General features: G+C 40.3%; 1 protein-coding gene across 1 annotated transcript in view; it reads left to right on the top strand.

Moving 5' to 3' along the window:
• itga8 (integrin, alpha 8) overlaps positions 1 to 14,742 on the top strand; it is a 242,751-nt gene that overhangs the window by 64,188 nt on the left and 163,821 nt on the right. Inside the window, exon 12 of the mRNA XM_059972246.1 lies at positions 11,395 to 11,600. Within this exon, the coding sequence (XP_059828229.1) occupies positions 11,395 to 11,600 (206 nt within the window). The remainder of the gene's footprint in view (positions 1 to 11,394; positions 11,601 to 14,742) is intronic.

Raw genomic sequence — 14,742 nt, 5'->3', positions numbered from 1 at the left:
GAACTTTGTAAGCGGCCTCATGTGTGCAACCTTGTCAAAAGCCTTCTGAAAATCCAGAATATACAACATCCACTGCATCTCCATTAACTATCCTACTTGTATTCTCCTCAAAGAATTCCAACAGGCTTGTCAGGCAAGATTATCCTTTAAGGGAACCATGCTGACTTTGTCCTGTTTCACCAGGTACTCCATAACCTCATCCTTAACAATTGATCCACCCTCTTCCCAAACACTGAGGTCAGGCTGATTTGACTGGTCTATAATTTCCTTTCTGCTGCCTTCCTCCTTTCTTAAAGAGTGGAATGACATATGCAATTTTCCAGTCCTCCAGAACCATGCCAGAGTCCAATGATCCTTGAAGGTTCATACTAGTGCCTCCACAGTCTCTACCTTTTTCAGGACCTGAGGGTGCAGCTCTTCTGGTCTGAGTGACTGATGTACCTTTAGGTCTTTCAGCTTTTTGAGCACCTTCTCCCTTGCAGTAGAAACCACACTCACTTCTCTTCCCTTGCCCCCTTCAACACATGGCACATAGAACAATAGAACCATAGAACATTACAGCACAGAAACAGGCCTTTTGGTCCTTCTTGGCTGTGCCAAACCATTTTTCTGCCTAGTCCCACTGACCTGCACCTGGACCATATCCCTCTATACACCTCTCATCCATGTACCTGTCCAAGTTTTTCTTAAATGTTAAAAGTGAGCCTGCATTCACCACTTCAACTGGCAGCTCATTCTACACTCCCACTATTCTCTGTGTGAAGAAGCTCCCCTTAATGTTCCCTTTAAACTTTCCCTTTTCACCCTTAACCCATGTCCTCTGTTTTTTTTCCTCCCCTAGCCTCAGTGGAAAAAGCCTGCTTGCATTCACTCTATCTATACCCATCATAATTTTATACACCTCAATCAAATCACCCCTCATTCTTCAATGCTCCAGGGAATAAAGTCCTAACCTATTCAACCTTTATCTGTAACTCAGTTTCTCAAGTCCTGGCAACATCCTTGTAAACCTTCTGCGCACTCTTTCAACCTTATTAATATCCTTCCTGTAATTAGGTGACCAAAACTGCACACAATACTCCAAATTCGGCCTTACCAATGCCTCATACAACCTCACATTGCTAGTGAAAGGTTATTTATTTTTGATTCTTTCTTCAGAACTAAGCTTCCATTTCAGATCTTCCACAAGACCTGTAAAAGAGCACATAACATCCTTTCTCCTGATCTATCTTCCATTCCAAATATTTATCCAGTGATCCGTTAGCTTCCACTTTGAATGTTGCTTCTGTAAAGTATTGAGCCCTTGTGTTGAGATATTTTAAATGAACTTCTTTTGAGTGATCCTTTTGTCCTTCCGTTGAAACCTTGTTATTGATTGATTCCCATTCCCCTTTTTTATTGATTTAACAGCCAGCATAATCATTTTAAAGGAATATATAACATCTTTTCCTAACTGAAAAATCAGGTTGTGATCTCTTTGGTGTCTCTGACTTGTTCACACTGCAAAGTTGCCCTGACAGATCATGCTGCCAAGACCAGTTTTGCAAGGTAAAGGGCTGTTAGTTGTCAAATGCTTCTTCCTTTCTGGTGCCTTAACAAAACATCCTAAATCATCCTGTTTCTGTGTGTGTGTGAACTCAGAGTGCATGTCACATATCCAGCTGGATAATAAACAGGAGTGTCGGAAGTCTCAATAATTTCAATAAAAGAGAATATGTCAAGAATTCTATAAAGATAGCTTTTCCCAGAACTCCCCTTTTACTTTGTGAAATGCAGAAATGGGTTTATTAGATAAACTTTAGATTAGATTATTATATAGACCAATCGAGCAAGTTTCACAGTTAGAACCAAGATTTCCCCCGTGGTGGACCCTTGAGACATTTCACTTTTATAATGGAAGAAATTGTTTTTAATCCCCAAGTAATAATAAATTGAGCTTTTCCTCATTGTTTGGGAAAGGGATACAGCTGTTGATGCAGATGTTTTCTATAAAGTTTGAGGGTAAAAATAGATCTCGAATTTTGTGATAATTGTTATGGTTCTACATACATTGTAAAATGTTCTAAAGGAAAATATACAGTTAATTTTTTTGTATCATACTGTTTGTATGTCACAGCCAGCATATATAAATATTTCATCATCTATATTTCTAATGTATCTAATTTATTTTAATTAGGGGTGAATTTATGTGCCCTATCATCTACTTATTATATCATTTTGCCCTTGCACTCACCCCTAACAATGCCCTTCTTTTCTGATTTTGCTGCCTTTGGGGATTCGCCTATGAAAAGGCCAGCCTCTGAACAATCCTGTTTTCCTTTTCTACACTTCTCACCATCTGACCATCATTCACCTGCTCCCTGGCAATGGAAACAGGTTAATCCAACATGACAAGCAGTGGATGCACTGGAAATCAGCTGGCAGAAACAGGGTGGGTGAAATGTCCTCCAGTGTATTCAATTATTTGGATGCCACAGAACTAAATCCAACTCAATGCTAAAATGGCAAGGATTATTATCTTCAGCTCTATCATCTTGTTTTTGTCTCCCTCCTGAGTTTTTTTTACACTAAATCTGATTGCGTGAAACTTGAGTGTTCTGTTGAATGAGCATTAAGAGCCTCATAAAATCCATTGCAAAGAGCATTAATGTTCAGCTCTTTGACTTTACAGGGTACTGTTGTTTCAAACCCACTATTGAAATTTTAATATCCTTACGAACTTAGAGTAACTATTCTTAGTGTTTCCTCCTGATTGTCCTGTCTTCAAATTTGCAGCTTTCGCAAAACTCAGTTCCTCCAATCAGACGTTGAACAAAATTTGGATTATTTTTTCATGTTAGCTTTCACTGCCCCACCATACTCCCTTTCTCCTAAAATCATTCTTCTCATCTATAAATTCTGGGGGTAAACACATCCTTCCTACTCCTCAGGCTTTTTCATCCTTTAGTTATGTCATAAAAACCAGAAATCTGCAGATGCTGGAAATCCAAAGCAACGCACAAAATGCTAGAAGAACTCAGCAGGTCAGGCAGTAGCCATGGAATTGAATAAACAGTTGACATTTTGGGCTGAGACCCTTTCTCAGGACTGGAAAGGAAGATGCCACAATAAAAAAAAAGTGGTGGGAGAGGAAGAAAGACTAGCTAGAACATGATAGATGAAGCCAAAGGGCTGGGAAAGATAAAGGACTGGAAATGAAGCAATCTGATAGAGCAAGTCTGGGTAAGTAGATGGTCATAGATTTGGAGGGCAGCAGAGATCACAGAGGGTGAGCAATGAGAGAGGTTTTCACTCTCTCAGTGTACTTACCCAGACTCACTACTGGACCTGCTGAGTTCCTCAAGTATCTTGTGTATGTTGCTTTAGTTATATCATGACTGACCTTCAATTTGCTTCCATTAATCTCCTTAGATGTGTGTTACTTTTTGATGTTATCTAATTATTCGTAAACCAGAAAAGCAGAATTGATGCAGAACCCACTAATTTTAATTGCACTCTGTTTTAATTTTAAGATTAAGTATTCCCAATCTGAATTCCACCACCAGAGCTAATTGTTTCTGTATTTACTCTTGGAAACTGTTAAATGCTTGCATCAAGTCACTCTTCAACCTTTGAGACTCAAAGGAATATATTCTTTTAATGTAGCCACAATGTAAAAAACACACACAGATAGAAAAGGCTTAGAGAGATACGGGGCAAATTTGGTCAAATGATGCCAGCTTAGATGGGACCATTTGGGCTGAATGGTCTGTTTCCATGCTAGATGTCACTCTGACTCTAATTCTGGTGTACATGTGACAGTAATAAAGCAATTTAAATTCCAATTCAGTGAACAATCCCCAACGGACAACTTACTTCCTGCAAGTTAGTACCTAGAAGTATAATCACTCCTCCAGTTGGAGTGTGACCAAGCCTCTGTACAAGTGAGGCCTCACTTCGTAATTTTTAATTTCCAGCCACCTTAAGGTAAAAGCCAACAATCCACTGGCCTCTTTGATTTCTTATTGTACATGGTGTACAATTTTAATTCTGTATTTTAAAGATGGAAATGTACGTACAATATATGATTAAGGCAGAAATTGAAAGTTAAGAAAGATATCAGAAAAAGTATACCAAAATTATTTTAAAGTTATGCACATTTAAGATATTTCTTTGAGTGAATGATATAGGCTAGAGAGCTTTCTGGATGGGCTGAGCCGAACACTGACTTGTAGCTGATGTCAGGACATGGGCACCATTGGAATGACCGGCATTTATTTATTCCAAGTGCAGTCTCACCAACAATGCCCGATACAGCTATAACATGGTGTTCCAACTCATGTACTCAGTGCCCTGCCATTGAAGAAAAGCACACCATATGCATTCTTCCCCACTTTTTCTACCTATGTAGCTACCTTCAGGGATCTATGTCCTGCACCTCCAGGTTTCTGGTTTTACAGCATTCTCCCAGACCCTAAAATTTTACTGTGTAAATCCTGCCCTCGTTTTGCATACTGAAATGCCTTATTTAGCACGTGTCTGAGCTAAATTCTACCGGCTGTTCCCTTTGCCTACTTTGTCAGTTGATCTAAGACCCTTTGTAACTTTAGACAATCTTCTTTACTGTTCAACACACCACCAATTTTGGTGTCATCTGCAAACCTGCCAATCATTATCTATATTCTCATCCAAATCAGTAATATAGTTGATAAGCAGTAGAGGTGCCAGCATTAATCTCTGTGGTACACCCTTGGTCACAGACCTCCAATCTGAAAATCAGCTCTCAACTACTGCCCCCTTACTTCCACCAAGCCAATTTCATAACCAACTGGCTTAGCTCTGCCTGGATCCCATATGGTCTCACTTTCTGGACCAGTCTACTGTGCAGGATTTTGTTAGACTTTGTCTAATTAGTACAACGCAATGTCCCAATTTTTATATTCTATGCCCTGAATGATGAAGTCAAGCATGCCATATCTCCTCTTTACAACTCTATCTACCAGTGTTGATAGTTGTGGAAAAGACATATGGATGAAAAAAGAACAATGGACTTGGACTGCAAGTTTCTTCTGTTTATCAACATTCTTTAGTACTCTACAATTTACTGTATATGTCCCACCCTAATTTTTTGGGGATTAAGTTCATCAATGATATTTTGCTCAACTTTCTGTCCAAACTAAATCCTGCCATACACTTTACAAAAATCTTCTTTGCCATCTACAGTACTACCACTTGCAAGCTTAGTAATCACGTCTATATGTTCATTTCCAGTATGTTGTTGTAACAAACCACAAGCTCTGATCTCTATAGTATTTCAATGGTCAAAGACTACTAGTTAGAAAAACATTATTCCATCACAACCCTCTGCTGCCTTTCACTGAGCTAACTTTTGATTCTACTTGTTTCCTCACCATGGACCTCCCATACTGAACCTTCTGGACAAGTCTACTGTGTTGGGCAATTGCAAATGCCTTAGTAAAGTTCATATAGACAACATCTACTGCCTTGCCTTCATCAATCTTCCCAGTTACCTCCTCAAAAAACTTAAACTACTGAGACAGAATTCTCTTTGCACAAAGCCATGTTGACTATACCCAATCAGCCTTGCCTTTCCAAATGTATATAAATCCAATAATTTTCTATTACTGACAAAAGGCTCAGTAGACTGTGCTTTTCTTAATCTCATTGCCTTTCCTAGATAGAAAAAAGAACATTAGCTATACTTCAGTCTTCTGGCATGTCACTCTGTCTGGTTCTCGGCTGTCTCCTCCCTTGCTTCCCACGAGATATATTTATCAGTCCTTCTGCATTACATGACATCTGACACCTTCCCCTTCTTAACACTGACCTGCTCCAGAGAAGCAACGTACCCCTCCCTGAACTCCTCTGTGAATGCAGATAAACATATTAATTTAGGACATTGCTCAGATTCCCTGATTTCATAACTGGACCCTACCTACCCTTTGTTCTTACATAAAATATCTTCGGGGTCTCCTTAATCTTACTTAGCAAGGATATCTCATGGCCGCATTTAGCCCTCCCAATTTCTTAAGTTCTTTCCTGTACATGCTATTTTAGTCAAAAGACTCCCTTAGTTGCAGTGGCCTTCCTTTTGTTTACTGATGAAATCTTCAATATCCTTTGTTATCCAAGGTTCTCAAAACTGGCACCTGTGCTTTCACTTTTAAAAGAACATGTGGACTCTGAACTCTTACAAATTACCTTCTGAACGATTCCCTCTTGTCAGCTATCATTTTACATACCAACATTTGCTCCCAATGTACTTTTGCCAGGGCCTCTCTTTACACTACTGAAATGTGCCCGTCCTTGTTTAAAGACCTTTGAAATTTATAGATTATGGTTAGTGTTCCCCAAGTGTCTTCCTTCCAGTATTTCCTTACCTCCACGGTTTCATTAAAAAAAAGGCTAAATACAGCCCTGTCTCTAGCAGACTATCAACATATTGGCTCAAAACACTCTGTGGGATAGACAGAACAAACTCCACACCATCAGAACTCTTGCATGAAGGCAACCTAGTTATCACCGGGAATGTTAAAATACCTACTACTGTAATCTTATTGCTCATACATCTTTCTGTAATTTGTTAATGGATCACAAAAACTGCCATTACAAAAAAGGTACAGCAGCACCTCTACTTCCTTAGAAGTTTTCACAGATTCAGCATGTCACCTAAAACTTTGACAAACTTTCATAGATGCACGGTGGAAATTAAACTGACTGGTTACATCACCAGCGAACCTGAATGGGAAAAAAAAGCCACAAAAACAAGTGGATACAGCCCAGTCCATCACTGATAAAGCCCTGCTCCCCATTGAGCACATTTACAAGGAACATTTCTCCAGAAAGCAGCAACCATCATCAGAGACCCCTGCCGTCCTGGCTATGCTCTCTTCTTGCTGTTGCCATTAGAAAGGAGGTACAGGACCCTCAAGTCCCACACCACCAGCTGGAGGGACAGTTCTTACCCCTCAACCATCAGATTCTTGAACCAGAGGGGATAATTTGTATCACCCCAAACCTGAACTGATTCCACAACCTGTGAACTCATTTTTAAGGAATGCATAAAATTATAAGGTATATGGAAAGGTAAATGGTTAGCACCTTTTCATCAAAGTAGGTGTTTCAAAAACAAGCAGACCTGGGTTTAAAACAAAGAATTTTAAAGGTGATTTAAAGGGAAAGTTTTTTTACACAGGGTGTGGTTGACATCAGGATCTCACTGTCAGAGAAGGTGGTGGAGTCATGTACAGTCACTGTGTTTATAGTATTTATTAATTTTATTTAGTGATACGGCTGCATGACAGGCCCCTTTGGCCAATGAGCCTGTATTGACCTATTACACCCATGTGACCAATTAACCGAGTAACCCATTTCCTTATTTGGTTTAAGGGACATTCAGATAGGAACATGAATAGGCAAGGTGCGGAAAGATGCAGACCTCATGCTATAAATAGGGTTAATGTAGATGGGCCCAAAATTTGTGTTTTGCATACTTGTAAGTTAGTGCATGATACAGACTCGCACCAAGGATTCTCAAAAGTTTCCTAAATGCTAGCTCAACCTTAAAACAGTTTATAATGTGGCGTCCCAGACCCTACAGGAAGGAACATTGGAGATGACATCCCAGTTCATTCATACATTTCCATTAAACGTTATGGTCATATTATAATTGTAAGGATCTGCAATCTGCATATGCACTGTCCAAATTAAATCATTATTAATAATGCAGAGGGTGAATTGGTGGAGAGTGTTAGACATGTTTTTTTTTAGATCTCTTATTGTGCAGTATAATTTGAAAAGGTTGACCGATGATCTAGTATTTAAGAGGTCTTTAGGGGAGAGTGACAGAAGTTTCATAAAAATTGAACGTAACTTAAATCGATCTGAAACTTCGGTGTTGAATCTAAATAAAGCAATCATATGAGAATTGTGTTGGTTATGCTAAAGTGTGAAAATTGGGCAGTAAACAAGCAATGATTAAAGAGTAATACAGTGTTCATCAAGTAATACATCTTTCTTTGTGGCAAAAAAATCCAACAGGAAAAGTGGTCCCAACATGGCAATGAGGAGAAGTTAAAGGTAGTATTAGATTAAAGGAAAAGTAAAATAATGTTGCCCAAATACTCAGTTAAGCCGAGACAGGAAGAATTCAGCAAAGGAGAGCTGAAACGGTGAAAAAGAAAGTGAGAGTGGAAAATGACAGTAGTCAAGCAGGAAGAGTAAAATTAGCCCAGAAGAGCCTTTAGTGAGGGACAGAGAGAGATATCTTATATATTATACAGGTATAGGTAATATGTGTGTATATGAATCAGAATCAGGTTTATTATCACCAGCATGTGTTGTGAAATTTGTTAACTTAGCAGCAGCAGTTCAATGCAAAACATAATACAGAAAAAGAAAAAGAAATAAATAAATCAATGACAGCATACATACATTGAATAGATTAAAAATCATGCAAAAACAGAAATAATATATATTTATAAAGTGAGGTAGTGTTCATGGCTTCAATGTCCATTTAGGAATCGGATGGCAGAGGGAAGAAATAAATAAATTTGGGTCTCAGGGAATGAACGAGAGGCTTAAAAAAGTGAGCATTAGTAAAGAATTTAAATAGGAGAGATAATGGGACTGAAAGTCAATAAATCTCCAGGACCTCGAAATCTATATCCTAGAGACATGAAGGAGGTGGCCTTGGAGGAAGTTAGTGCACTACTTAATATTTTCTAGCTTGGCATGGATTCTAAATACTTCCCACAGCTCAGAAGGCAGCATGTAATCTGATGATTTAAGAAGAGGGAGAGAGGAAACATGGAACCACAAATCAGTTACTTGGACATTAGACAAAGGGAAGAAATTACATTTTACTATTAATAAAGCAGCAGAAGGACACTTAGAAAATAATAATGTCATCAATCTGGATTTAGGAAAGATAAATCATACTTAACAGACACATCAGAGTTTGCTCCAGAGTAGATAGGGTAGTGGATTTGGACTTTTATAAATTTACAGGTTGCTCCTCAGCCTCTGCTGCTCCAGGGAAAATAATCCAAGTTTCTCCAACCTTTCCTTACAGTTAATATACTCTAACCCAGAGCCACCTTCTGGCGAACCTCCGCTGCAACCTCAGCAAGACCTCCACCCTTGCCACAGTGTGGGAATCTGAACTGTACAAAATACAGGGGGTTCTTTGGTTATGGAAGACCTGATTTATAATCTGACTTTATGCAAATTTTCCCAGACTTCACTCTTATGCATAGTACTCAAATCCTTTCACCAGGAGACAATACAGAGATCATCCTCAGTAGAAGGAAATGTCCTCTTCAAACTCTCTTTCAGGTGTGAACAAACATAGGAAGACCCAGCAAGCTCTAATAAGCTTTCTTTTATTAAATGACCAGTAGTCTCCCCATGGATTATCAGATCAGCATGCACATTGCCCTTCCCCACCAGACCCTCTCCCATCCTCTCCACTGGGCTACACTCAGACAAACATGTGTCACAGTTCATTTGCTGGTAACAACTCCTATCGCAGCTCTTGTGGTCAGGGTTTGCTCTCCCTGGATAATGAAGCATATACTTGTGATTGAGGGAGTGCAGCAAAGATTCACCAAATTGATTTCCAAGTGGCAAGTTCTTGTCTCGAATGATCAAGCAGGCTAAGATGATGCTGTCTTTAGTTTAGAAGAATGAGAGGTGAATGAAATGCTTAAAAATTCAAAGGATTTAGGAGACTGTAGATGTTCAAATGTGAACAAACTGAGAGCTGTTGGAGGAACTCAGTGAGTCAGGCAGCCTCTGTGAAGGAAAATGTACCATTGATGTTTTGGGACTAGCAGTTCAGAAGAAGGGACTTGACTCAAAGCATTGAGCATTGACTCTACATTTCCTTCTCAAAATTTGAATAGGCCATAAGTCATAGGAGCAGGGTTATACCATTTGGCCCGTTGAGTCTGTTTGCCATTCCATCATGACCAAATTATTATCACTGTCAACCCCACTCTCATGCTTTCTCCCATCACCTTTGACACCCCTACAAATCAAGAACCTAACAACTTCTGCTTTAAACATACCCAATTACTTGGTCTCCACAGCTGTCCATGGCAATGAATTTCACAGAATCTCCACCCTGTGGTTAAAGAAATTCCTCCTCATATTTGTTCTGAAGGGATGTCCTCTATCCTGAGGCTGTGCCTCTGGTCCTCGAAAAATCCTCTTGATGTCCATTCTATCCAGGTCTTTCAACATTCAATAGTTTTCAATGAGATTCCACCCCCCCCCCCCACATTCTTCTAAACTCCAGTGAATACAGGCCCAGCTATCAAGTGCTCCTCAAATATTAACCCTTTCATTCCTGGGATCATTCTCATGAACATCTTCTGGACCCTCTCCAATGCCAGCACGCCCTTTCTTAGATAAGGAACAAAACTGCTCACCATATTCCAAGTGTGGTCTGCCCAATGCCTTATAAAGTCTCAGCATTACATCCTTAATTTTAAATCTAGTCCTCTCAAAATGGATGCTAACCTCTGTTGTTACCCTTGCCCCCACCCTTACCCCATCCCTATCTATAATTTTAGTCTGGTTCTCTTTCTCTTTTCCCCCCCTCACTATAATCTCCCCCCAGCCCTACCTTTCTTTCTCTTTTATTTCCCATAATTCTCCACCTTCCTCCAGCCCATTTCCCTTCAGCCTATCACTTCCCAGCTCTCTACTTCATCCCTCCCCCCACTTCTTATCCCCCCTCGACCATCCCATGTTACTTCACTCCTGATGAAGGGTTTAGGCCCAAAACGTCGTCACTACCTCCTCCCATAGATGCTGTCTGGCCTGCTGAGTTCTGCCAGCATTTTGTGTTTTTATTTATGCTAACATTACTGTTGCTTTTCTTATTACCATGTCAACCTGCAGTTGAGAATAGTGCAAAAGGAACAGTGCATGAGGACTCTGGAGTCCCTGTGCATCTCTGATTTCAGAATTTTCTTCCAATTTAGAAAACAGTTATGTCTTTATTCCTTCTACCAAAATGCATGACTATACACTTCCCCACATTGTATTCCATCTGCAGCTTCTTTGCCCGTTCTCCTAATCTTTCTAAGTCCTTCTACAAGCTCCCTGCTCCCTCAACACAACCTGCCCCTCCACCTTTCACTGGATTGTCCACCAACCTGGTTACAAAGCTATCAATTCCATCATCCAAATCATTGACATATAATGTGAAAAGAAGCGGTCCCAACACCATCCCCTGCAGAACACCACTAGTCACCAGCCACCAACAAGAAATGATCCTCATTATTCAATGGAATTGAACTTCTTGGAAAATCAAATGTTTTACCATTGGAATACACACAGAGTTCTAACCCACATCTTTCCATGCTTTTGAATTGTATTTAACAGACTGGATGACGTGCTGGTTGGTGCTCCTCTTTTCATGGACCAGGAGTCCGATGGGAAGCTGAAGGAAGTTGGGCAGGTTTACCTCTACCTGCAGGAGGAAGCATTCCTCTTCACCGATCCTCAGAGATTGTTGGGAACTGAAATATTTGGAAGATTTGGCAGTGCGATAGCACCTTTGGGGGATTTGAATCAAGATGGTTATAATGGTATGTTCTCATTGTCATCTTTCCAGTTGTGAAAGAATTTCCAACCCTTTGTTCTTTCTGTACTCATGTAGACTGTGTCATTTGAGCAAAGGCAGCTTTTAAGTTATTGAGAAGTAGATGTATTTTCTGTTAGGGTAGATGTAGAAATTTATAATATTGTGAACTGTGAATCATGCAAAGTCTGCTTGCAAGCAAATATTAATTATCACTTGAGTAAATAGGTATGAAATTGCAGGGAAATAGGAAGGACCTGATGTGGATAAATGGGATTATTGTAAGATGAGCAAAGAGCTACCACAGATATGGTGGGCTGAAGGGCTTTTTTCCGTAAGAGTCCATGAGACAGTAAATCACAAGGAGGCAACAATACAGTGTTTCGACATCAGCTCTAGTTTAGTATAGCTAAACACTTAATATTGGAGAAACCAAACACAGATCGGGTGACCCTTGGAGAACATCTATGAGCTACCTGCAGGGGTGACCATTGGCTTCAAGTTGCCTGTTAAATTAATTCCCCATCTCTGCTCTACGTCTGATCACGTTGACTTTACTTTTTACACTGTCCCCTCAAGCCTGATACAAGCTCAATGAACAGAGGCACAGTTGCTGACAAGCCTTGGGACTCAAAGTTGAATTCAACAATTTCAGATAAGCAGCTACACTGGATTATATCAGAGCTGACCATTTCTGATAAAATGTCTGCAACCTTTAACTTTAGCATGTGTGCTGTTCTCTTCACAGATGTTGTCTGGCTTGCTGTTTTATTTTCACTGTTCTTTCAGAGTCATAGAGCACTACAGCACTGAGGCCTGCCTAGTCCCTGCCAACATGGTTTTATGCCTAGTCTCATCTACCTGCACCCAGAGCATGGCTCTCCATGCTTCTCTCATCCATGTACTTACCCAAACCTCCCTTAAACGTTTCCATTGAACCCACATCTATCACTTCGGCTGGCACCTCATCCCACACTTAATGAACTAGTTCTCCCTCAGATGACTCTGAACTTCTCACCTTAAACATATGACCTCTAACTCTTATTTGAGGTTTGCTTTATTACCGTTTCTTATACTGTGCCTATAAGAAGTATTCATCCCCCTTGGAAGTCTTCATGTTTTATTATTTTACAACATCGAATCATAGTGGATTTAATTTGGCTTTTTGGCACTGATCAACAGAAAGAGACTTCTTTTGTGCCAAAGTGAAAACAGATCTCTACAAAAATTATCCAAATTAATTAAATATAAATCACAAAATTATTGATTGGCTAAGTATTCACCTTGTTCAAGTCACTATTTAGTAGATGCACCTTTGGTAGCAATTACAGACTTGAGTCCATGTGGATAGGTCTCTATCTCTATGGACTTTCAGAAGGTGCTACACATGAGGCTGCTTACCAAGTTGAGACCCCATGTTAATACAGGAAAGTTACTGGCATTGTCAGAGCATTGGCTGATTGTAGGAGGCAGAGAGTACGAATAAAAGGATCCTTATCTGGTTGGCCACCAGTGACTAGTGGTGTTCAACAGGGGTCAATGTTGGGTCCGCTTCTTTTTATGCTGTAGTGTATATCAATGATTTAGATGATAGATTAGATGAGATGGTTGCCAGTTTTGTAGATGATGCAGAAGAGCAGGTAGCGTTGAGGAAACAGGAAGGCTGCAGAAGGACTTAGACAGATTAGGAGGATGGACAAGAGGGTGACAAATGAAATACGGTGTTGGGAAATGCATGGTCATGCACTTTGGTAGTAGAAATAAATGTGCAGACCGTTTTCTAAACAGGTTAACATGCAATTTTTGAGTTGGTGGTGTGGAAGGCAAATGCAATGTTAGCATTCATTTCAAGAGGTCTACAATAGAAGAGCAGGGATATGATGTTGAGGCTTTATAAGGCACTGGTAAGGCCTCACATTGACTATTGTGAACAGTTTTGGGCTCCTCATCTAAGAAAACATATGCTGGCATTGGAGGGGGTTCAGAGGAGGTTCACAAGGATGATTCTGGTAATGAAAGGGCTATCATACGAGGAATGTATTTGCTGGAATTTAGAAGGATGGGGGGGATCTCACTGAAAACTTGCAAATGTTGAAAGGCCTAGACAGAGTAGATGTGGAAAGGATGTTTCCCATGGAGGGGGATTCTAGGATAGAGGGGCATCCACTTAAAATAGAGATGTGGTAAAATGTCTTTAGCCCGAGGGTGGTGAATTTGTGGAATTTATTACAATAGCCAGGTCGTTGGATGTATTTAAGGCAGAGCTTGATAGGTTCTTATTTGGACATGGCATCAAAGTTTGTGGGGAGTGCAGCTGAGAAAGGAGAAAAGGATCAGCCGTGATTGAGTGCTGGAGCAGACTCAATGGGCCAAGTGGCCTAATTCTGCTCCTACATCTTATGATCTATCAGTAGTGCACATCTGGACCCTGCAGTTTTTCCCCATTCTTCTCTACAAACTTGCTCAAGCTCTTTGAGTTTGCCTGGGGATTGTGAGTGAACAGCCTTTTCAAGTCCAACCACAAATTCTCAGTTGGATTGAGGTTGGACTCTGACTTGTCCACTCCAGGGCATTAACTTTGTTCTTTTTAAGCCAATCCTGTGTAGCTTTGGCTTAATGTTTGAGGTCATTGTTTTGCTGGGAAAAAAAATCTTCTCTCAAGTCGCAGTTCTCTTGCAGACTGCATCACGTTTTCCTCCAGGATTTCCCTGTATTTTGCTGCATTCATTTTACCCTCTATCTTCACAAGCCTTCTAGGGCCTGCTGCAGTGAAGCATTCCCACAGCACGATGCAGCCACCACCATGCTTCATGGAATGGTGTGTTTGTTATAATGGGCGGTGTTTGACTTGCGCCAAATGTAGCTTTTAGTCTAATGGCCTAAAAGCTCAATTTTGATTTCATCAGACCATAGAATCTTGTTCCAGCTGACTTCAGAGTCTTCCACATGCCTTCTGGTAAATGCTAGCTGAGGTGTGATGTCAGTTTTTTTCAACAGTGGCTTTCTCTTTGCCACTCTCCCATAAAGTTACGACTGGTGAAGCACCCAGGCAACAGTTGCTGTATGCACAGTCTCTCCCATCTCAGCCACTGAAGCTTGTAAATCCTCCAGAGTTGACATAGGTCTCTTGGTGGCCTCCCTCACTAGTC

The sequence above is a fragment of the Hypanus sabinus genome, chromosome 6 (assembly GCF_030144855.1).
Source record: "Hypanus sabinus isolate sHypSab1 chromosome 6, sHypSab1.hap1, whole genome shotgun sequence".
In the NCBI taxonomy this organism is placed as follows: Eukaryota; Metazoa; Chordata; class Chondrichthyes; order Myliobatiformes; family Dasyatidae; genus Hypanus; species Hypanus sabinus.
Note: the sequence above shows the minus strand (reverse complement) of the source record. Positions and strands in the feature narration are given on the sequence as shown.